Genomic DNA, 23,370 nt, shown 5'->3' on the forward strand with positions numbered 1-23,370 from the left:
GGCTCAGCTCTCAAAGCCACTCACAACCCATTCCGTCCCCAGGAGAAGGTGAGCTTCGCGCTGTGCTCAGGTCCCCGGCTGGAGGCAGCACTGGCCTCCAAGGACAGAGAGATCCTGAGGCTGCTGAAGGATGCACAGCAGCTACGACACTCCTTGCAGGAGCTGGAGGAGGTCTCAGCCAACCAGATCGCTGAGCTGGAGCGGCAACTGGCAGCCAAATCTGAGGCCATAGAGGCAGGTCCCAGGGTGGCAGGGTTGGTGGCAGGCTGGGAGCACAGGGCCAGCATCACTGACCTCATTTGTCTTCTAGAAACTACAAGAAAAGCTCGAGGCCCAGGCTGACTATGAAGAAATTAAAACAGAGCTGAGGTATGAGGCTGAACGGTGCTGGCCAGGGCTGTGTGTGAAGCCCATGACCGCCCCTCTCATCTTCCCACTATGGTGTCCGCATCTCCTCCAGTTAGCACTTGGCCCATCAAAACTGGTCCAGTTCAAGCTAGGCATGGTGATGCATACCTGTTAGCCTAGCATTCAGGAGGCTGAGGCAGGGGGGCTGTCACCCCAGCCTGGTCTTCAACAAAACAAACTGGTTGTCTTAGTTTGGTCTCTACTGCTGTGGTAAAATGCTAACGCAAGCCGACTTGTAGCTTACAGATTCCAGGCCATCATCAGGGGAGGCCAGGGCAGGAAGCAGGAGCTGAAGCAAAGGCCATGGAGGATGCTGCTTCCTGGCTTGCTCAGCCTGCTTTCTTAGAGTACCAAGGACCACTTTGCTTATAGAAGGGCTTTCCTTCCCACACCAATCACTAATCAAGGAAACACTCCCACAGCCTAAAGGCCAATCTCACAGAGACATTTTCTCAGTTAAGGGTTCCCTCTCCAATGACTCTGGCCTGTATCACGTTGACAGAGAAACTAGCCTCATCCTGTTCTGTGAAGATGTGGAGATAGTTACCTTGTCATAGTTTGCAGTAGACAGTTGACCCTTGGTGTCCCCCGGGTCAGATGCCTAAGCCCCCAGTATGGAAGCCAGGCTCAGCCTCCTGTGACTTCATCCTCTCTTCTCCCGTGACCCCTAGCCCAGTGGCTGCACATCCCTCCATTCCCGTGGAGCTGCTTCGGTGCTCAGCATACAGCCCAAGGCAAATCCAATTTTCGCTTTCTGAAAAACAATGTAGTCTATTGTTTCCATCCTTGTTTGCTAAAAGCACAAGGCTGGGTAGCCCAATGGCAGAGGATTTGTGAGGCATGCAAGAGGCCCTGGGTCCCTTCCCTAGAACCACAAAGGAATGGAGAAGAAGGGGTGGGAAGCAAGAGAAAGCTAGGAGAAAGGGGGAGAGAGGTTGATAGTACTGTAAACCTGTAATCCCAGCCCCTGAGAGGTGGAGGCAGGAGGATCAGGATTTCAAGGCCAGCCTCAGCTACATAATGAGTTTGAAGCTAGCCTGGGCTACCTGAGACCCACAGACCCAAGGTTACCTGGGAAGAGTCTAGTAGCAAAGGTATAGACAGCACCCCGCTTGAGGCCTCCCCTCCTGCTGGGGCGCTGACCCCAGGCCTCTTCACTTTCTCTGGCAGCATCCTGAGAGCCATGAAGCTGGCCTCCAGCACCTGCAGCCTCCCGCAGGTACATGTCCCCGCCTCCATCCCTGTCCCCAGAAGCCAGCTGCCCCCGAGCCCGCACCAACCATGCCGTCTCAGCCTTGCTTCCTGTCTCCTCAGGCCCTGACCAAGCCAGACGACCCATTGCACATGGCCAAGGAGGCGTTCTTTCCCAGCCAGAAGTTCCTGATGGAGAAGCCAGCACTGCTGGCCAGCCCTGGTAGGGGACAAGGGACACTCTGAGGGCCACCTGGGCTGGGGTCTGGGCAGGGATGCCCCTGGACTGTTTAATCCCCTCCCCAGGGCCACTGCTGTCTATGAGGCAGGAGATCCAAGACCAAGCGCAGGAGATGAATGCCTGCTGTGCGGTGCTTCCTCATATCCAAAGTGCTAGGGAGTCCCAAGGCTCCCGATGACCTCCCTTGACCCTGAGTCCAGCTGGGCTTTAATAAGAAGTCAGGATGGGAAGGTGTCTGTACCCCACCCCACAGCCAGCCCTCAAGGAATGGCGCACAGCTTAAAACTGCCTTCTCCCCACAAGTGGCTCAGTGACCTTTTAACCTTGTGACCCTCCCCAAGAACACAGCAGGGGCATTAGTCATCCCTTCACTTCTAAACTGAAAGTGCTGGTGACCTGAGTGATCATAGGACACCTGTGTGACACCTGTGTGACACCTGTGTGACACCTGTGTGACACCTGTGTGACACCTGTGTGACAGGGAGCCCATCCCTGCTTGCTAGGGTAATCTTCCCAATGGCAGCAGAGGGTGCCCATAAACCGGCATGTGAAGGGGGTCCGAGGAGGTAGGATTTGAGAATGGAGGGGAAACAGCCAGCTTGGGTGTTTATTATCTCTGAGGTCTATAGCCTTTCCTTCTCTCTGTCCCTCTATTACCCCATATTTCCTGTCCCCGCTCTCTGAACCCATCTCTGTCCCCTCGCTCTCCGTCACTCTAACCATGTCTCTTGCCTCTGCATATCCCTCTCCTCCATTACCATCACCTCTTTGTCCCACTGTCTGTCTGTGCATCCCTCCTGGTGTTCTAGAGGAGGACCCCTCGGAGGATGACTCTATCAAGAGTTCACTGGGCACGGAGCCCCCCTACCCTCAGCTTCCACCTCCGCCAGGCCTGGAAGACCCACTGTCCCCAAGCCCTGGGCAGCCCCTGCTGGGCTCCAGCCTGGGTCCTGATGGGCCAAGGACTTTCTCACTGTCCCCCTTCCCCAGCCTGGCATCCGGGGAGAGGCTGGCTGGGGACCCACTGCTGCCCAAGAACATAATGGGCCCGGCTGCCTTCAAAGGGGAAGCGGGCAATCTGCTGGCATGCCCACCTGCCTTCTATGGTGGTGCCAAGCCTCCAACGGCTCCCGCCACCTCGGCACTCGGCCCTGAGCCCACTGGGGCCCCAGAGCCTGTGGACGGGGCTGGGCCAGAGGAGGAGCAGCTGGACACGGCGGAGATCGCCTTCCAGGTGAAGGAACAGCTGCTGAAGCACAACATTGGCCAACGTGTGTTCGGTCACTATGTGCTGGGACTGTCACAAGGCTCGGTGAGTGAGATCCTGGCACGGCCCAAGCCCTGGCGCAAGCTCACGGTGAAGGGTAAGGAGCCCTTCATCAAGATGAAGCAGTTCCTGTCAGATGAGCAGAATGTGCTGGCCCTGCGCACCATCCAGGTGCGGCAGCGAGGTGAGCCATGAAGCAGCCCCACCACCGTCCAGCGCCATGTGTAACCCGGGGTAGGTGAGCCGCTGCCCTGTGCCTCAATTTCCCCCTTTTGAGGGAAAGATGTATGACCTCACTCCCTCCTTCACTGGGTCACCCCCCCCCCCAGCTCAGCCTGGGCTCTAGGCCAGTTCCCCAACTTCCCCATCTATCAGCTCTCTGGAGAGGGGCTAAAAGGACCCAGAACGCCAGGATGGCAGAGCTGCTCAAGTAGTGGAAACTGGTCAGGCGCACGCCTTTGATCCCAGCACTCAGGAGACAGAGGCAGGTGGATCTCTGTGAGTTCCAGAACAGCAAAAGCTGCACAGAGAGACCCCATCTTAAAAAAAAGAAAAGTGTTAGCTGTTGCCGTCATCGTCATGGTCTGTTACTGTTAAGCCGAAGTCCGGCTGGGCACATGGCTCATTCCCAAGGCCCTGGGTTCCAGCCCCAGAGTCACTATGCCATCGATTGTATGTCCCATAGAGTAAGCTCCACTGCCCTTCCCAAGGACAGCCTGGTCCACACCCTCCTGCCCACCTCTGGGGCCTGACCCCCCATACCTACAGGCCCCACAGCCGCCACCTTCGTGCCTCCCCCAGGCAGCATCACCCCAAGAATCCGCACACCTGAGACAGGCTCAGACGACGCCATCAAGAGTATCCTGGAGCAGGCCAAGAAGGAAATTGAGTCTCAGAAGGGAGGTGAGTAGGCCTTAACCAATGACCTCTGACCCTTGTCTACACCTCAAGGCTGCTCTGAGCAGGGGGCAGGGCCTCCTCCATCTGTCACCCCAGAGCATTCCAAGGGCCAGAGGACCTTTCTGGAGCACAAACACAGGCATGCCACTGTTCAGGTATCTCCTTCAGCTCCCGACTGCTCCTGAGAAAATATCCCAGCCGTTTAGCAAGACCTCCAGAGCAGAGTCTTCATGCCTTCCACACGTCTCCCAGGACTCCTATAGACCCTGACACTACGCCCTACCCAGGACGTATAACCAACTCCCATTCACTTCCTGATGTGTCACCTCCTCTAGGAAACCCCCACCTTACTCAGATGGGCTGGGGTCTTCCCACTGTGTCCTACAGTACTGAGTACTAAACAGTGCTGTGATTAGCTGGTTAGCTGTGTGACCTCGGGCTAGTAACCTGGCCTCTCTCTCTGCCTCTGTTTCCTCATCTTTAAGATGGGGATGGTATTAGCCCCCTTTTCTGAAAGCTTTTGGGGGGACCAAGTGAGGTCAGTGAGGGGAGTACAGGTACACAGAGGAACATGGACAGAGCAATACAGTCACAACCGTCTTCCATCCAGGTGGTGGCGCATGCCTTTAATCCCAGCACTTGGGAGGCAGAGGCAGGCAGATCTCTGTGAGTTCGAGGCCAGCCTGGTCTACAAAGCGAGTTCCAGGACAATCAGGGCTTCAGAAGGAAACCCTGTCTCAAAAAAACAAGAAAAAGGAAAGAAAATGGGAAGGGGAGGGGAGAGGAGGGGAAGGGAGGGAAGGGAGGGAGGGAGGGAGGAAGGAAGGAAGGAAGAAAGAAAGAAAGAAAGAAAGAAAGAAAGAAAGAAAGAAAGAAAGAAATCTTCCTCTTCCTTGTGATTCTGCAGTCAGTAGAATCCCTGCCACTGACTTGGGGGCTTCTGCCCTCAGGCCCAACTTGCACACTTAGCACCCCGCAGTATATCCTTGGCTGCCTGCAATGCTAGGTTCAGCGCTCCCACCCCACTGTGCGGTGTCTCCTGCCCCCTGGTGGAGGATCAGTGCAAGTGTCCTGGCTGCAAAGCCATATATGGAAAATGTGTCCCCAACTGAGGGCACATGCCCGGTGGGCTGTCTGCACTGCCCCACTATCTAATCCTCATGGTCACTCATGACACATCTTATAGCTCCTACTGCTTGCTAGACAGGGCTACAGATGCTGGTGAGATTTAGCAAGGCCACACCAGTCAGTCTGGGTGACAGACTGTGTTAAACTGTGTTAACTGCAGTGTTAAAGTTAGCAACAGGATCGAGAAAATGTTCACGTGGTAACAGGGCCAGAGACAAGAGACTGAGTCACAAGGGTGGGCACACCCCCCAACTCCCACCTCCACAAGCCCCAAACAGCTGGGAAGAACCGAGTAGAGAGTACTAGCCCTCGCCAAGGAGGAGGGGTTCTTGGTCCACTGCTAGCTCCAGGTGTCTTCTTTTTTTTTTTTTTTTTTTTTTTTTTGGTTTTTCGAGACAGGGTTTCTCTGTGGCTTTGGAGCCTGTCCTGGAACTAGCTCTGTAGACCGGGCTGGTCTCGAACTCACAGAGATCCGCCTGCCTCTGCCTCCCGAGTGCTGGGATTAAAGGCGTGCGCCACCACCGCCCGGCTTCCAGGTGTCTTCTTGAGAGAACCAAAAGAAACGTCCAGAATGGGGGGGAAGGGCGTTTATACGACCTGCTTATGACAGGGACAGGCTGGCTTGGCGGTGGTGGCGCATCCCTTTTATCCCAGCACTCAGGAGGCAGAAACAGGAGGATCTCTGTGATCAGAGTGAGCTCCAGGACAGCCAGGGCTACACAGAGCGATCCTGTCTTGAAAACTGAAGGGGAGGGGAAGCCTTCCCATCCCAAAGACCGACTCGGCCTGAGTTGGATGGTTCTTTGAAGTCATGTGGGTTGTCATCCCTTCCTGTTTGAAATGTTTTCTCTCCGTGTCCCCAGGATGCAGACGGCACAGAAGGGTCATAGAGGAAGGTCGTGGGGACCTGTCTGGTCCAGACACAGCACCTGGTCATATCCTGATCAATTGCTGTTCCTGGGGCACAGACGAATCTGCCCTTGGTTTGTGATGTTCTCTCTGCTCACTTCCTGTGTGGCCTTCTCCTTCTTGTATGTGTTCATTTCCTGTAGCCAACTGAGCCTCTGGGAACTATGGCCTCCACCCAGCTTAGAGAGTCTGTGTGCCTGTGACCCGGCCCTCCCTCTCCTCTCCTCCCCTCCATAGCCATCAACCTGTTTTTTCTTTTTCTATCAATTTATCGTGTTTGCCATTCAATAAGATTTTTCCCTAAATCGTGTTGTTTAACTTACTTGCTTGGTGCTTCTTGGAGACATGTTACACTTCCAATCATTTTTTTTTTTTTAATTTTAATCTGACACAGGATTTCTCTGTGTGACCCTGGCTGTCTGTAGACCAGGCTGACCTCTGAGCACTGGGATTAAAGGTGTGCGCCACCATGCCCAGCCTGTGGATCACCTTCCAGAGCTTTGTTTTCTGTTCTGGTGTGTCACTAAGATTCCTGCCTGGCTTTGCAGGGAACTCCCGTTTCGCTGCTGTGTTGCACCGTGTCCACACCATCGCTCATTATCCGGTCTTTCTCTTTCTTAACCTTGAACTTGTACACGGTGGGCTCGTGGCACATATAAAAGGCATGGTTTAGGTTTGGGCTTTGCCTTGGACACCGTCTTGGCTCCATCTTCACTTTCCCTGTATGTTCTAAGATTTTACTATCGATCTGATTATTTTTTAGATGCCTGCCTAATATTCCATCAGAGCACTACTGCCTGACCAGTTCCCCGCTGTTGGATACAGAGGTTGCCCCCACATTCATATGGTATAAACACAACTTGGTCTGATAATGGGCCCTTGTTCACCCTGTCACCCTCCCCCACAGGTGAATCCAAGAACTCCCCAGCTTCTGTGAGCATCCCCAACGGCACAGCCTCCTCCAGCACCTCGGAAGACGCCATCAAGAACATTCTGGAACAAGCCCGCCGTGAGATGCAAGCCCAGCAGCAGGCCCTGCTGGAGATGGAGTCGGGACCCAGGGGCCGCTCTGTGCCTCCCTCTCCTCCGGAGCGGTCCTCGCTGGCCACTGTGAGCCAGAACGGGGCCCTGGCCTGCGTGAAGCAGGAGGATGGCGGTGGCGGCTGCAGCAGTAGCAGCGGCAATAGCAGTGCGCAGGCGCCACTTGCGGTCCTGTCCCCGGCTGCGTTTGTGCAGCGGATCATCCGTAAGGTGAAGTCCGAGATAGGCGATGCGGGCTACTTTGACCACCACTGGGCGTCGGACCGCGGCCTGCTCAGCCGTCCATATGCCTCCGTGTCGCCTTCCCTCTCCTCCTCTTCCTCCAGCTACTCTGGCCAGCCCAATGGGCGAGCCTGGCCCCGTGGAGATGAGGCAGCCATCGCCCCTGAGGACGAAGCAGTCATGGGCGAGGATGAGCCCCCCAGGGTGGGAGAGCTCAAGGCTGAGGCCGGGGTCCCGGAGGTGGGCGGCGGGCGGCTGCCCTACTACCCGGCCTATGTGCCCCGCACGCTCAAGCCCACGGTGCCGCCCCTGACACCTGAACAGTACGAGTTATACATGTACCGGGAGGTAGACACACTGGAGCTGACCCGACAGGTCAAGGAGAAGCTGGCCAAGAATGGCATCTGCCAGCGCATCTTTGGGGAGAAGGTGTGGACCACAGGGGACCTGGGGACCCAGAAATAAGGCCCACTGGCCCTAAGATCTGTAGTCTGGAGGGTGACCCGGGTAGGAAGCCACTCCTCAGGAGCCCAGTCAGATGTCTGACTGGTATCTAGCCATCCCTGGACACTAACCCAAGTAAAAGCCAGTCCCCTGCCTCCCACACTCCTCTGGAGGTCCCATGGTCCAGCCCCTGAAGATTAAGGACTCAGCCCAGTTCAATACCTTAATGTCCCTGGTGTTGGAACCTCAGGTTTAAATAGCAGAGGTTCAAGAGGGGTCACAAACCAGAGCTGGGAGAGAAGACTTAAGTGGGAGGCGCAAAGTGGCATCCTGTGGGGGAACAGTGACCCTTAAGGTCACGTGGGAGTTCTGTACACAGGGCCCTGCTGAGGGTGGAGAGCAGGTTCTGAAGGGCCTGGGAGCAGCCAGGAAGGCCACATACGGGATTTGCTAATCTGCCTTCCACCTGTAGGTCCTGGGACTGTCCCAGGGCAGCGTGAGCGACATGCTGTCACGGCCGAAGCCATGGAGCAAACTGACCCAGAAGGGCCGAGAGCCCTTCATCCGCATGCAGCTGTGGCTATCGGACCAGCTGGGCCAGGGCCAGGGCCAGGCCCCACCCCAGCAGCCCAGCACCACACAGGGTGAGTACAGGGCACAGGGCCTTGCTGGCCCACCTCTGCCCCCTCTCCATCCTCCACACCATTCTACAGCCCCCAGTGCTGTCACCTGGGACACGTGTTCCTAACCCATGCCCCCCTTTCCCTCCTCTGTTCTACCCAGCAGAAGTAAGTGCTGAAGGCCTGGGCCCAAGAATTTAGAGCAGGTGGGACAGACAAAGCCCCTGGAGCCCTGTATTCCCTCCCGCCACAGGATCAAACTCACCAGCTCCCTAGAGACCCAGCGTTGCTCTTCAGTCTGTCCTAGCAGAGGCCTGGGCCAGTCAGCTGGTCACTAATGAGGGCAGCAGCAGGGTGGAGCCTGTACTTAGCAGGGGAAGAAAATGGAGGCCCAGAGAGTTGCCTAGAGTCACAGGGCCAGTGTGCAAGGCTCCTGGCGCTCTGTAGGTGCACTCATTTCAGAACTTGTGGCTGCAGACAGAAAGGTTCACCTGCTCCAGAGACCGCAAAAAAGCCCAGGACCAGAGCCCAGATTTGATAGCCCCACCTGTTGGGATCCAGGGAAGCCACACCTTGAGTCACAGAAATAACCAGGACTGCCAGAGGGCTACAAACCAGGACCGAGTGCTAGGTGACAGAATCCCAGGTGACGGTTTCACTTGAGCCATCGGACTAGAGCTCTCCTGTCAATTCGTGGCTACAAAACACGGACAGGCTGTTGGTAGACAGACAGACAGGCAAAGCAAGTGACAGACAGACATCTGACAGAGACTGATGGGCAAGAGAGGCTGCAGACAGGTGGCAGACAGACAGGCAAGCAGCACTCTGGGGCAGAGACAGGAGGATTGCGAGCTCAAGGCCAGTTTTAGCCACGTATGAAGGCCCGTATCTCCAAGTGGAATTATTGAAAAGAGTTGAACTACCGTTCACCAGTAGAGTATTTGCCTAGGATGAGCAAGGCTCTGGTTCAACTCCCAGCCCGACAGAAAAAGGAAAAGCTAGGTAGCATGAGGCCCCTGGACAGTCCCTTCCTGGGATGCACTATAGTGGCTGAAGATGCTTTGCTTCCAGTCTCAGCTCTGACAAGCCATCCTGCCCAGCCATGCCCAGTGGCAGTGACCACCGCACTGTCTCTTGCCTACAGCCAGTCCCACTGAGCCGAGGTCCTCACCATCACCTCCCCCAAGCCCCACGGAGCCTGAAAAGACTTCCCAGGAGCCCCTGGGCCTGTCTCTGGAAAGCAGCAAAGAGAATCAGCAGCCTGAGGGTCGGGCCAGCTCCTCCCTGGGTGGGAAGCCCTTCTCAGGCAGCCAGGCTGCAGGGGGCATCCAGGAGATGGTGGCCATGTCCCCAGAGCTGGACACATACTCCATCACCAAGAGGGTCAAGGAGGTCCTCACTGACAACAACCTAGGTACGTGGCGAGGCCGGGTGCTGCCCGCAGCCCTAGACTAGCTCTTCTGGACTTGGAGCAAAGTGTCACTGGGATTCCCAGCCTGGAGCTCCCAGCCAGCCCTGAGCATGCAGGACCCCATGGGAGACGCATGACTCCGACCAGGACTCCGGCTGAGGAACGAAAGGGAGGTGGCACAGCTTGGCTCTCAAAACTGCCCTGCGGCAGGCCTTAAGAAACCCCAGTCAGCTCAAGCCTTTAATCCCACTACTTGGGAGGCAGAGGCAGACAGGATCTCTGAGTTGAGCCTGGGCTACACAGTGAGTTCCAGGACAGCCATGTCTTGAAAAAAAAAAAAAATCCATTCCCTGGAGCAATGATGAAGCCTGTCCATGGGACCAGGGAGCAGGGTGACTCGTTCCTCTGAATCAGAGATGCATGCCAGCTCAGTCCCCCACCCACCAGGGACACATGCAAGCCCAACAACTGTCACCATGGTTTTTATTATGAGAGAAAGATAGTGTTGTCCCAATACCCAACACAAACTGGGCACAGTACTCATTCAGTAGTCCTAGCACTGTAGGAGGCTGAGGCAGGAGAATAGCCACAAGATCAAAGCCTGCCTGGGCTACAGAGTGAGACCTTTTCTCAAAAAAAAAAAAAAAAAAGAAGAAGAAAGTTAAAAGTCAGTAACAAAGGCTAGCCCAGCAGTGGGGGCACACACCTTTAACAGCACTCGGGATACAGAGGCAGGTGGATCTCTGTGAGTTCGAGGCCAGCCTGATCTACAGAGTGAGTTTCAGGACAGCCAGAGCTACACAGAGAAACCCTGTCTGAAAAACAAACAAACTAACTAAAAAGCATGGGGGCTGGAAAGATGGTTCAGTAGCTAAGGACGCTGGCTGCTCTTTCAGTTCCTAGCACCCACATGTGTAGCTCACAACTATCTACAGCTCCAGTTCCAGGAATCCAGTGCCCTCTTCTGACCTCCTAGGGTATCAGACAGGCAGTGTTGTGCAGACATACAAGCAAGCAAAACACCCAGACACATAAATAAAAAATAAAAACAAATGAACAAAAACCTGGACCTGATGATGCAACCTGTAACTCAGAGTTAGCGTTGGGGCAGAGACGCCAGGAAACGGTGAGCTCCAGGGCCAGTCAGAGATCCTGTCTGCAAAAACTGAGGTTTAGAAAGCAATTGAGGAAAACCAAGGTTGACCTGTGGCCTCCACAGGAAGACAGTTGGAGCCAGGTGTGTCCTTCATCCCTGTCATCAGTACTTGAGAGCCTGGGGCAAGAGGATCACGAGTTTGAGCTACCAAGCAAGATTCTTAGAACACACAAGAAGCTAGAAAGGGACGGGGGTGGCAGAAACGGGTAACACGGAGCTTGCCCGACATGCATGGGGCCTGTGGTTTGATCCCGGCACCCGTCCCACCAAAAACAGTCTATAACCCTGGTGACCTTCAGCAGGTGCCCCTCTAGGCTAATCCTGGGGTAGAGTTAATGGGTCAGAGGTCAAACACATTTGGAATTTGGATAGAATCCTCTAGGGTATCCTGGGGGTGGGGTACAAGCTTGTGTACAATACAGGGTGTGTGTTGGCAGTTTGGAGGGGCGGGCCCATGGGAATGAAGAACCATCCTACAGAAAATCGGTTTTAGTGTTACTGCCCAGTGCCAAACCTCCCCAGTCTCTTGTGCAGAAAGAATGCTGGGCCACCCTCCCTGGCCTGGTCCTCCTCTGACTCCCCTGGGAGTGGGCCCCTGTGCCTAACCTAGGATGACAATTGCCCTCTGCCCTGTCTCCAGGGCAGCGGTTGTTTGGTGAGAGCATCCTGGGGCTGACACAGGGCTCCGTGTCAGACCTGCTGTCGAGGCCCAAACCCTGGCACAAGCTGAGCTTGAAGGGCCGGGAGCCCTTCGTGCGCATGCAGATGTGGCTGAGCGACCCCCACAACGTGGAGAGGCTGCGGGACATGAAGAAGCTGGAGAAGAAAGGTGAGACCAGGTCCCTGCCATACGCTGAAGATCCCCATCTGGCAGCAATCCCCTACCAAAATCACATGTGGTGTCTCTCATGCCGTCCATACATCCAGAGATGGCACGTGGTCTTGCCAATGTCAGCAGCACGCTGTCCCCAGCTCCCTGTCAGGCCTCTCTCTCCTCTAGATGAGCTCGATCCTCTGCCCCTTACCTAGCCTATGAGACAGAGAGCAGGCCCAGTAGTTCCTTCAAGGGCATGCTGGGAAAGTGTCACCATTGCTGAGCTTACCTAGCATTCATGAAGCCCTGGATTCATTCGCCAACACTGCCTAAACCAGGCATGGTACCACACATCTATAATTTCAGCACCATCCAGGAGGCAGAGGTGGGAAGATCAGAAGTTTAGTGTCATCCTAGGCTACATAGTGAGTTCAAGGCCAGCCTGGATTGTGTGAGACCTTGTCTCAAGTCAAAATAAGACTCCAAGGACCTAAAGACTCCTGCTAGACCCCTTTGCTTAAAGTTCCCAACTCCTCCTCCCAGTATCGCTCAGGTGGGCCTAAGCCTCTTAGAGCGAGTCTGTACGGCCAGCCAGCTCCCATATAACCACATAGAGACTTAGTATTAATTATGAAAGCTCAGCCGATGGCGTAGGCTTGTTTCTAACTAGCTCTTGTAACTTAGTTTACTTTCTGCCTCATGGCTTTATTACCTCATCTTCCTATTAACCATCCTGTTTGCTCTGTGACTGGCTGGCAACCCTGCCTTCTTCCCAGCATTCTCTCTGCCATAAAAACCCTACCTAGCTGTTGACTGTTGACCAGTCACAGTGACATATCTTCACACAGCATAAAGGACCATCCCACAGCCGCCTCTGGAGAACCTTCTAGATCTAAACCGCAGCAGAGCTTTTGCTCATGTTTTGTTGTGAGGTCACCATGCCTCCTACCGTAAGAGGGCTTATTCAAAGTGGCCCCTCACACAGCAAACTCTTGTGAAACTTAGTGGCACTTCTAACAGCCTTGCCGGCCACAGAGCTCCCTGGTTTGAGCACCCTCTGACTGCAGGCACCCCTTCGTGGTCTGGAGTGGCTGTGTTAGAGAATACCCCCTAACTGCGGCCAACTTCACAAGCACAGGAGACAGGCCAGCATCTCTGCAGAGCCAAGGGAGCAGGAACAGGACAGGAGTGGGGACACGGAGGGCTCTGCTGGGCTGGCTGGCTACTGACCCTGTAGATCTACCATCCCTGCCAAGTGGCAATGGCCCCTCACCCGCCCCTCTCTCTCCAGCCTATCTGAAGCGCCGCTATGGGCTCATCAACACAGGCTCGGACAGCGAGTCACCAGCTGCGCATTCCGAGTGCCCCAGCCCCTGTCAGCAGCCACAGGAGCTGAGCCTCACGCAGGCCAAGAAGCCACGCGTGGTGCTGGCACCCGCCGAGAAGGAAGCGCTGCGGAAGGCCTACCAACTGGAGCCCTATCCCTCGCAGCAGACCATAGAGCTGTTGTCATTCCAGCTCAACCTCAAGACCAACACCGTCATCAACTGGTTCCATAACTACAGGTAGTCACAGATTGGCAGAGAGAGGGCCGTGGGAACACAGACACAGGGACCCAGTAGGTCATGGTAACACAGAGGGTCACAGGATACAGACAGACATAAGGAAGGCCAGGAGGTTCATGGGAACACCTGAGGGTTGTCCGGGCCCGGGAGCTGCGCTGGATCGCAAAGCTGTTTCTAGATTCCCAGATGCACTAACTCTGTCACCTCTAGCTGAGGGACCTGAACTCTCCCCTGAGTCCTGTGTTGTAAGCTGTGAACAAGACTATAGTGTATCCCCCTTGTCAGTGTTGATGTAAAGGCCTGGTACATCCAGAACTGACAGTGACCCTAATGTCACACCCACTCTGTGCAGTGGCCTCTAGTAAGGAATAGATCAGGAGCAGACCTGAGGCGTCTCCGGCTGGAGCTGACTAGGATCTCGTGGTCTCTCTTACTCGTGAGGCTGAAGGAACACCTGCCCCACTGCAGCCTCAGGTGTGGTGGCTCCTCCAAGCGTGGCTCCTTTCCGTCCTTTCCATCTCAGAGGTCCCAAGTGCTGTGGCTTTGGCGAGGCCACATGGTTTCCCGAGGCTGGCCTAGGAGCCCCTGAAGGAGGCTTGGTGGAAACTGTAGGGATCATATCTGAGATCCTACCCACTCTCTGAACAAGAAGTGTCGCCAGGATCCATGTGGCACTGTGGAAGGGTCTATCCATTCGTTCTGGGGCAGAGAGCTGTCCCAAGATCCCCAAGAAGGAAAAAGGTTAGCAGGGGTGAGATATACATTCACCTCTTCCTAGCCTACACGTCGGCATCACACACCCCTTAGCTGTGTGACCTTTGGCAGGTCACCAACCTCTCAGAGTCTCGTGATGATTCTACAAGATGAGACACATCACTCCTGCCCCGACCCCAGTGCCAATCAGGAACTGTGGGAGTGAGCACCCTACGTAGAGCTTCTAACCAGTGCAGACCCAGACTATAGCACAGCAGGAGGCATGGGTCCTAACAGCTTTCTCTCCTCCCCTCCGGAGTGGCAATGGAGACACCAGCTCTGTTTCTCATTTCTCATAGGAACCAAGCATTCTAACATCATCCATCACATTCTTTAAAAACATATCCACAGAGAGCTGGGCTCCAGAGATCAGGGGCTCAAAGCCTGATTAGCATATATACATCATGGGCCACGTCATTTCACTTCAGCCTGATTAATATGGCAAAGAGAAGGAGAGAATGGGCAGGTGCTTAGGGAAGAGGGCATCTTGTCTCCAGAAAACTTGAACGAAGAGGTCATGATGATTTGAGGTGGGTTTTGAAGAACAAATAAGAGTGATCTCAGCCAGGTGGTGGTGGTGCACGCCTTCAATCTTAGCACTCGGGAGGCAGAGGCAGGCGGATCTCTGTGAGTTTGAGGCCAACCTGATCTATAAGAGCTAGTTCTAGGACAGGCTCCAAAGCTACAGAGAAACCCTGTCTCAAAAAGCAAAAAAGAGCGATCTCTGAGAGTTCAAGGCCAGCCTGGTCTACATAGTGAATTTCAAGCCAGCCACGGCTGTATAATGAGACCCTGTCTCCAAAAACGGAAGAAAAGAAAAGAAAATCATGCTTTCCATAAGAAGGGCCCTGGGTTCCAAACACACCAAGAGAAAGAAGGGGCCGGGCAATGCCGACAAGAGAGCTTGCCCGCACGATCATGAAGACCTGATTGTGATCCCCAACTCTCACTTTTTTTAAAGCCATGCATTGGGCCAGCAAGCTGGGCTCAGAGGGCACCCACGCCTCCTGATGATTTTGACAACCTGAGCTTGATCCCCAGGACCCACAAGGCTAAAGGAGAGCGCCAAGTCCCCCAAGGTGTTCTCTGACTTCTCTCTAGAGTGTATGCATGCACACTGGACAAATATATGTAATTTAAAACTTTAAAAAGAAAAGACACATAACACCTGTGATCCCAAAGCTAGGGAGGAAGAGACAGGAAGCTCCTGGGCTCACTGGGCGATCAGTCCAGCCAGTGTGAATACCAAGTTCACCGAGAGAGTGACTGTCTTAGAAGCTAAGTGAGTGAGAAAGACACCAGGCCGACCTCTGACCTCCATGGCTCCCTAAGACATTGAAGATAAAATAAGATGTATGAGTATTGATGAAGTTACCTCCCTATTCTTCCTTTCTTATTGCTATGATAGAACACCGACTGAAAACGTCTTGGGGAGGAAAGGGTCATTTGGCTGACACCTCAGTTCATGGTCCATCATTGAGGGAGGTCAAGGCAGGAACTGAAGCAGAACCCATGGGAGGAGCTGCGTATTGGCCTGCTGACATGGCTGCTCCCTGGCTCATGCTTATATATACAGAGCAGAGCCTAGGGATGCCGCCCACAGTGGACTGGGCCCTCCTACGTCAGTTAACAGTCAAGACAGTCTCTCACGAACATGGCATGGGACAGTCCAATCAAGGCAGTCCTTCAGATGAGGTTGCCTCTTCCCAGGTTAATTCGGGGTTGTGTCAATTTGACAGTAAAAGCTAACCACACATCAGCCAGTGTTGACTTCGGGCCTCCGTGCACACTCACATACACACAGAAGTCTCAGCTATAGACGCAGAGAGGAACATTAATTACCAGGTGTTTGCTCAGCACCTCCTCTGTCCCAGGTACTAAAGGGAGGGAGGCAGGCACTGCCCGATCCGCTGCTGTGGGAAGGAGGAACAGTGGACGCTGTAAAGAACAGGACTGGAAGGCACAGCTGTAGACACGGGTGTTGCTCAGGGTGGTCGCTGTTCTTGTGGGCTGAGTCTGGGGTCAGCAGCCCCTGTCGAGCTCCAGACCCTCACCCTTGTCTCTACCACAGGTCCAGGATGCGTCGTGAGATGCTGGTGGAAGGAGCACAGGATGACCCAGACCTGGACCCAAGTGGAGGTCCCAGTGTCCTGCCACCTGGCCACACCCACATAGACCCCACCCCTCAGAGCCCTGACTCAGAGGCTGAGGACCAAAAGCCCCCAATGAAGAGCCTGGAGCTTCAGGAATCTGGGAGCCCTGCACCCCTAGCAGCCCCAGACAGGGCTCTGGTGAGGATTAAGCAGGAGGAAGATACAGAGATGGACGAGGACAGCCAGCCCCTGGATGTAGGGGATCCAGACAGAGGACAAGGCAGCCCCAAAGAGGAGAATGCCCATCCTCTGGGGAATAACAAACTCCTTTCAGACCCGCCCAACCCAGACAGCCCCCCATTGCACATCTCTCAAGAAAAGGAGGTTGGGGAGCAGGTTCACTCAGACCCCCTGAGTTTCAAGTCCACCTCAGAGTCCTCATGCTGCAGCCTGGAGGGGCCGCCGAACTCTCCCTCTGCCATCTCTTCACCAGACCTCATGACATGCGTGTCACCCATTCCCTCATCCTCAGCCCCCATCTCCCCATCCCTCCCTGGTGCCCCACCTGCCAAAGTGCCGAGTGCCAGCCCCACTGCTGACACAGCTGCGGCTTTGCACCCCAGCACCAAGGTGAATCCCAACTTGCAGCGGCGGCATGAGAAAATGGCCAACTTGAACAGTATTATCTACCGACTGGAGAGGGCTGCCAACCGGGAAGAGGCTTTGGAGTGGGAATTCTGAACCAGGGGTGAGGGACATACCCCAGTGGTCACCTTTCCTCCTTCCTTCTCTCTCCCAGATGGGGTGGGGCCAGAGAGGCAAGAACTCAGCCATGCAAATGTGGACAGCAGTGTTAAGCCGTTTACGTTTATTGTTGTAACACTAGTTACCTGAAGTTGTGTGTGAGCAGATGCCGCCAGCCCTGCGTGTAGGAGGCACTGGGATCCTGCCTTTGTCCCCTCCCCCACGGGAGGCAGGACCAAAACAACACGACATTCTCACCCAAAAACTCCAAACTCTTTTAGAAAAATAAAGAAATATTTATAGACCTCTTTCAGCTATTTTAATAAAGGATCCTTGGAATTTATTCCCAGCTGATGCTGTTTTGATATTAAAGAGTTATAAAATCAGATGCTGTCACTGCTGCTGTGGAGCAGACACAGAAGCTGTGTCATTTTTTTTGCCATGAGATGAGATTAAAAGACAACTGTTCAAAGCCATCACGAAGCATTCTAAGACGGACCAAATTCAGAGAACCCTTGGACTGCGGTTTGGTGTTTTTCCCCCATGCCTGTCTGTGAGACAGCACGATGCTGCTGCCCTTCCAGAATCCGCGTTTTGCAAAGAAAAAGTCCAAAAGACTCTAAATGAAAACCTCCGTGCTGCTGAGGGTGGGACCATGCTGGTGGCCTGTCTGCAGCCTCCATGTCACAGGAGATCCTGTCGCTGGTGAAAATGTTGCCCTTAGCGAATGTGGTGTGTTTCACAAAGGCCTCCACTCCCCGAATTAGAAACCTTCTGTGTATAAACAAAGTGTTTCCAGAACCTTTGGAAGCCGGTGTGGGGGAGTTATTCAAAGAGAGTTGTTTATGTCAGAGTGACCCTGACCCCCATCCTGAATGGTGCCCGTGCTTGGAAGGTTTCTCCTACGGTCTGAGCCAGGCCTTTTTTCCTAGAAAAGAGAAGTGTTGATTCACCGTAGCCCCCAAAGCTTAGCAACCAGCTCCAAAAACTAGATCCATTCAGCCGGAAACCTCAACTCAGTTTCTCACCATCTTCTCAAGTTGACATCGATGCTTCCCTGGAATGTGTCCGTGAGTCTGTGAAACTTGGAAAGGCCAAGGTCACCACAACATGAACACCACATCCCCACGCAAGTCCTGCTTGGGATCAAAGATGTGACTCCCCTGACTCAGAAGCAGCCTTCCCCCTACATCCTGACTGTGGCTTCCAGGGATGCCATGGTCTCCATATCATGTCAGTGGTTGAGTGCTGCTTTTATTCCTTTGCTCCCCAAGCTGTGGAAGCCGCACTGGTGATAAACGTGGGGTCATCTCTGCTGCCGTTCAGTGCTCGAGGGACAAACCGATCTTCGGCGCAGTGACTCTCTTGAAATCATGTGAACCAAAAAGTTGGCAATCAGAAAGGGGAAGAAAAAAGAATGTTCCGGAATTTCTAATTCTCGTGCGCCCAGCCAGGCAGCAGACAGTAGACATCAGATAGGCCCTGGAAAACCTCTTTTCCACACACAACCCTGGCTGTGCACCGAGAAGCTTTCCACTGTATACATTTTTATCCAGAGGAGGGTATTTTTATATTCTGACACTAGGAAACCATGAAAGTTTTCAGAGGAATCCATTCTGGGACAAACAAAGCCTGTCTTGGCCTCTGCCACCTCCATTGCCACACACACCCACAGGGAGACCCTGCCACTTTTCGTCTTGAAGCTACATGTTGAGGTGATCCATGCCACACATCGATGCTACTCAGCAGAATTCACCGTGGCTTTAGTGTGACAGGATTCGGTGTGACCTTTGAACACACAAGCCTGGTTGTGCAGAAGCCCCACGGGCCTGCAAACAGGTCTGTCTGGTTCGCATCCTACAACGGTTTGAAACAAAACAACACAAACACACGAACTGTTTCTATGAGAGATTGATGAACTTTGTCTAAAATTTTACATAAAGGGACACCTTCTGTAAACATGTCCCCAAATACAGAATTGTATAATAATCCCAGGTGTCCCCATCTGTTCTGGAGTTGGGGTGCAAGGTGGGTGCAGAGTCGGCCCTCAGAGGTATCATACAAAATTAGGATTTTTTTTAAATTTTTGTTTTGCGGGGTTTTGGTGGTGGTGTGTTTATTTTTTAAGACAAGGTCTCACCGTGTAGCCCAGGCTGGCCTAGAACTCATAGCGATCTTCCTGCCTCCGCCTCCTGAGTGTTAGGATTAATTTCTTTATTATTATTAGGGTTTGTGTGGTGTGTGAGTATGTATAGCTGTGTGGCAATCAGAGAGCAGCTTGCCAGGGTTGATTCTGTGGGTTTCAGGGAGTTGAATTTGGGCCGTGAGGCTAGCATGATGAGTGTCTTTACCTGCTGAGCCACCTCACCAGCTCAAAATCATGTATTTAAATCTTAGGCTTTGGGGGTTGCTTATTTGTTTATCTATCTATCAAGACAGGTCTCACTATGTAGCCCTGGCTTACCTGTAACTGGCTATGTAGACCAGGCTGGCCTGGAACTCAGGAGTTCCACCTGCCTCTGCTTTCTGAGTGCTTGGATTAAAGGCGTGGGCCATGATTTGGTTTTGAGAGAGTCTCGTGTGATCCAGGCCCTCAGACTCACGTTGTCGTGCTGGGATTATAGTCATTCACCACCTGGCCCAATGAATACTGTTTCTCAGTTGAGTCCCAGCAGTCAAATGGGGGTGTATCCCTTAAGCACTGCAGATGCCAACTTCTGAAAACTCTGAGCTCTGGCTCTGTCTGTTGCGACAACAGCCAGCTGAGGAGTGGCCTCTCTTGCCCACGGCCTGAGTGGCTATGGTAGCAGCATCTGGTTGGTGACTGAGTGCAGGATCCCAGATGCTCTAAAGACAGCCTGGGACTGGAAGGCCAGTAGCCTAAAGGCTGGGTGGTTTGGACTCTGGGGCCTGGGACTAGGGGTCAAGATTGAGCCTTGCTTTTTTATACTTGTGACCACAAACCACAGCCATCAACCAGTCTATAACTAGAGTGGGGAATTGGTCTGTGCCAGAAGAGCCACCAAAAGGGCCTTCCCCAGACTGGCACAGTACTGCCCACTCCCAGATATGTAATGCAGGCCTCAGTTTCCACATCTGTAAAATAGGGTGTTGCAGCAGTGACTCAGGGTGCATTCTGGGGTGGCGTCTTGGAATTGTGTGGAGCATGGGTACACCTGTTCAGAGCCTGAACCAGGAGCTTGACAATCATGTGACTGTCATCTGAAGCAGGAGGTGGGTGTGGGGTGTCTTGCCTTGTGCCTCAGCCATCACTCACCCATGAACCAGAGCCACATGCAGTGTCTCCGATGGCTCATCGGGAAACCTTCCTATAACCCCTGGTTTCCACACAGCCCCTTGCAGGAGGACTGGCTGACTCATTATCCCCACCATGTCTAGGAGAACTTGCCTGAATCCCAAAGGCCAGCTCCCAAGTGGCACAGGTTGGGGGTGGGGAAGCAGTAACCAGTGCTGCCCCACAAAGGGTGACCTTGCAGGCTGGCCCAGGCCTCTCTGAGTCAGGGAGCTAGACTGCCTAGTTTCCATGCCAACCCCACTTCTGAGAACTTGGTGTCCATGAGGGAATGCCAGAAACTCCGTACGCTGTAAAGTGGAGTGGCTATACATTTCCTTAATTACTGGGGACTGACCATTCTGGTCCCAGGTCACTACTCTTGGCAAGGTTGAGAAATTGATAGGACACGGTGATGTACTCTTGTTATCCTAGCTCCTCAAGAAGCAGAGGCAGGGGGATTACTGAGTGTAGCCATTCGAGAACAACCTTGACAACACAGCAACACTTTCTTGAAAATTCAAAACAAAACAAAAACCTAGTCAAAAATCCACATTCTGAGCCAGGCGGTGGTGGCGCACACCTTTAATCCCAGCACTCAGGAGGCAAAGAAACCCAGAATGTCATTTGAGACCCTAAACAAGCCAGTGCCCTGTTAGCTCTGGGGACTCAGGTTCCTTCGTGGACCACCAGCTTTGGTGTTGCCATTCTGTCCCTTGTCCTGAAGTAGAAACTTGAAGGAAAACACCAAACTATAGAATTCTGAGCTGGAGGAGGAAGGGCAGAGGGATTGGGATGGACTGGGAAAACCTGGAGGCCTTCCTGGAGGAAGGTTTGGATGGGTGCAAGAGTGCAGTGAGCTGAATGGGAGCGGTGTCCATCTAGCTAGTATTTATTTAGTGACTACTGCATGCTCCACGCCTTGGCAGAGGAACCAGGAGGGAAGGGCATAAAGGTATGGGGTCCAGGAATCCTGCATGGAGCAGAGGACACCGTGACAAATGAACTGTGACAGAGATGGAGAGGGTCCCGAGGGAGGTGGCTGTAGAGGGTGTGGTGGGGCTAAGAACCCACCAGAAAGAGGCCAGAGGAGCCTGCAGTGTGGTGAAGGGGAGCATGGGAGGGAGACTGAGACCTGACTGAGAAGCTCATGGGGCATGATGGGAAGCATGCTTCTCTTAGGGTACTGGGAGCCACAGCAGGCCTGAGGCAGGGGTGTTGCATTTGGATTTGCACTTTTAGGTAGGTGGTCCACGTGCCTGCCCTGACTCACCCCTCCCCCTTCTCGTTTAGCCCCTTCCATTCAGTAAGGGACCCAAATGAATGGCTGTCTCACCTCCCCCATTCCCACCCTGGCTGAATCCATCTTTTGTTTGTTTGTTTTGGGACAGGGTTTCTCTGTGTAACCCTGGCTGTCCTGGAACTCACTCTGTAGACCAGGCTGGCCTCAAACTCACAGAGATCCACCTGCCTCTACGTCCTGAGTGCTGGGATCAAAGGTGTGCACCACCTTCCAGCTGGGTCTGTCGTTCTACAGCTCAGCTCTCTACAGCCTTGGTAGTGTTAGTTGCTATAGAAACCAGGCCTTCACAGCACCCAAATGCTGAAACCACCCCAAGACCCAAGAGCCGCAGGACTGGGCTAACCCACTAGGGAGTCAGCCTGCGCACCCACACGCCAGCCTTACAGTCAGGCAGCCAGTTGGGGTTCCATTTCCTCATCTGTGGAATGCCTGTGGCTGGAGAACCCACTGGCTACTGGTGCTGCAGGAAGCTGCTCAACCTCAGCGGTGCCCGGTCCTCAGCCTCAGCCCAGTGGGACTGCCCCTCTTCATCACCCTAAATCTGAACATCACAGCCATCTTCATCCGTTGAGGTCACAGGCCCACAAGTACGCCCACCATCCCGATGGTTCTGAGGTTCGCTTGCATGTGGCTGTGGTAAATACTGCAGCAATGAGCAAACACGCACACCGAGACCCTCTCAATCCCTGTGTCCCATTGAGGTTCTGTCTTTTTTATTCCCCTGTAGATTGGGTGTTCTGCCTGCAGGTATGTCTATATGAGGGCATCAGATCCCCTGAAACAGGAGTTACAGACAGTTGTGAGCTGTCATGTGGGTGCTGGGAATTAACTCTGCACCTCCGGAGAGTTCTCTCCAGCTCCCCACGGTTCTGTCTTGTTTTATCTGAGGAACTAGCCATGCACTGGGGTCCATCCCTCCACATTCCCATTATCGACCTTGGTCACTTTCTTCATAGCAGCTCTCTGATGGACACTGGTGACCTCACTCACATCTCATTGGCCAAAGCTGGGTCAAGGGGCCATTCTTTGGCAGTCAAATGACAGCAGTGTGGCTGATCCAGGTGGATTAATCACTTGGGGTGGGTGGATGCTGCACAACCGTAACCTCTAGCCTGAGTGGTCCTCCATCCCTAGTGGCTCCTTAGAATATTCCTGACCACACAGTGCCTCTAGATCTGTGCCCAGCACGTCAACATTGATTAACTGCTCCCAAGGCCACCTGCCACTCCAAGGAATATTCTGGTAAGGGCATACCTGTGACCCCGCCTCTTGAGGCAGCCTCCCTCCCTTGCACATGGTCCCCTAACCTTGATGCTTATTTTTGGGAGAGGGGTTTCAAGACAGGGTTTCTCTGTGTAGCCCTGGTTGTCCTGGAACTAGCTTTATTGTCAAATTCAGAGATCCACCTGCCTCTGCCTCTCAAGTGCCAGGATTAAAGGCATGGCCACCACCACCTGGCGACTTTGATGCTCTATTTTGTGAACTTAAACATGAGTTATGTGGGTTGCTCAGTTCACGCCGAAGCCAAATGTTCCTGAAGGTACTTAATTTTTCTAGGCTGCTGAGGGAGAGCTATGGCAGGCACATCCTGAGTCTACATCTGGTTAAGACCCTGGGCCTTAACCGCCATGTTGGGCCACCCTGGGCCTGCCTCTTCTCCTTGTAAAGCCACCATGAGCTCAGTGAAGTGGAGACCCAGCACTAACAGCAGACGTTACTGTCTTAGGGGCAGGTACACATAACATTTTTGACAGTGTTACAGTCAAAAACCATCTTCCAGGGCTGGCTCAGTGGTTAAGAGCATTGGCACTTCTTCCGTAGGACTGGAGTTCAATTCCCAGCACCCACATGGCAGTTCACAACTGTCT

At 53.6% G+C, this 23,370-nt stretch overlaps 1 protein-coding gene across 10 annotated transcripts in view; it reads left to right on the plus strand.

The window, feature by feature from the left end:
* Window positions 1-19,159, plus strand: part of Cux2 (cut like homeobox 2) — a 177,340-nt gene extending 158,181 nt beyond the window's left edge. For 6 of the 10 annotated variants that reach the window (XM_057764408.1, XM_057764411.1, XM_057764416.1 and 3 more), the window contains exons 11-22: window positions 43-234; window positions 311-369; window positions 1,579-1,627; window positions 1,702-1,822; window positions 2,650-3,291; window positions 3,909-4,010; window positions 6,952-7,736; window positions 8,224-8,395; window positions 9,516-9,785; window positions 11,579-11,767; window positions 13,044-13,317; window positions 16,142-19,157. In XM_057764408.1, the coding sequence (XP_057620391.1) occupies window positions 43-234; window positions 311-369; window positions 1,579-1,627; window positions 1,702-1,822; window positions 2,650-3,291; window positions 3,909-4,010; window positions 6,952-7,736; window positions 8,224-8,395; window positions 9,516-9,785; window positions 11,579-11,767; window positions 13,044-13,317; window positions 16,142-16,904 (3,618 nt within the window). In that variant the 3' untranslated portion in view covers window positions 16,905-19,157. Of the gene's footprint in view, window positions 1-42; window positions 235-310; window positions 370-1,578; window positions 1,628-1,701; window positions 1,823-2,649; window positions 3,292-3,908; window positions 4,011-6,951; window positions 7,737-8,223; window positions 8,396-9,515; window positions 9,786-11,578; window positions 11,768-13,043; window positions 13,318-16,141 lie in introns of all 10 variants that reach the window. The other 4 variants (XM_057764409.1, XM_057764410.1, XM_057764414.1 and 1 more) reach the window with 4 other exon arrangements.
* The last annotated feature ends 4,211 nt before the right edge of the window (window positions 19,160-23,370 follow it).

Source organism: Chionomys nivalis, chromosome 3 (genome assembly GCF_950005125.1).
Source record: "Chionomys nivalis chromosome 3, mChiNiv1.1, whole genome shotgun sequence".
In the NCBI taxonomy this organism is placed as follows: Eukaryota; Metazoa; Chordata; class Mammalia; order Rodentia; family Cricetidae; genus Chionomys; species Chionomys nivalis.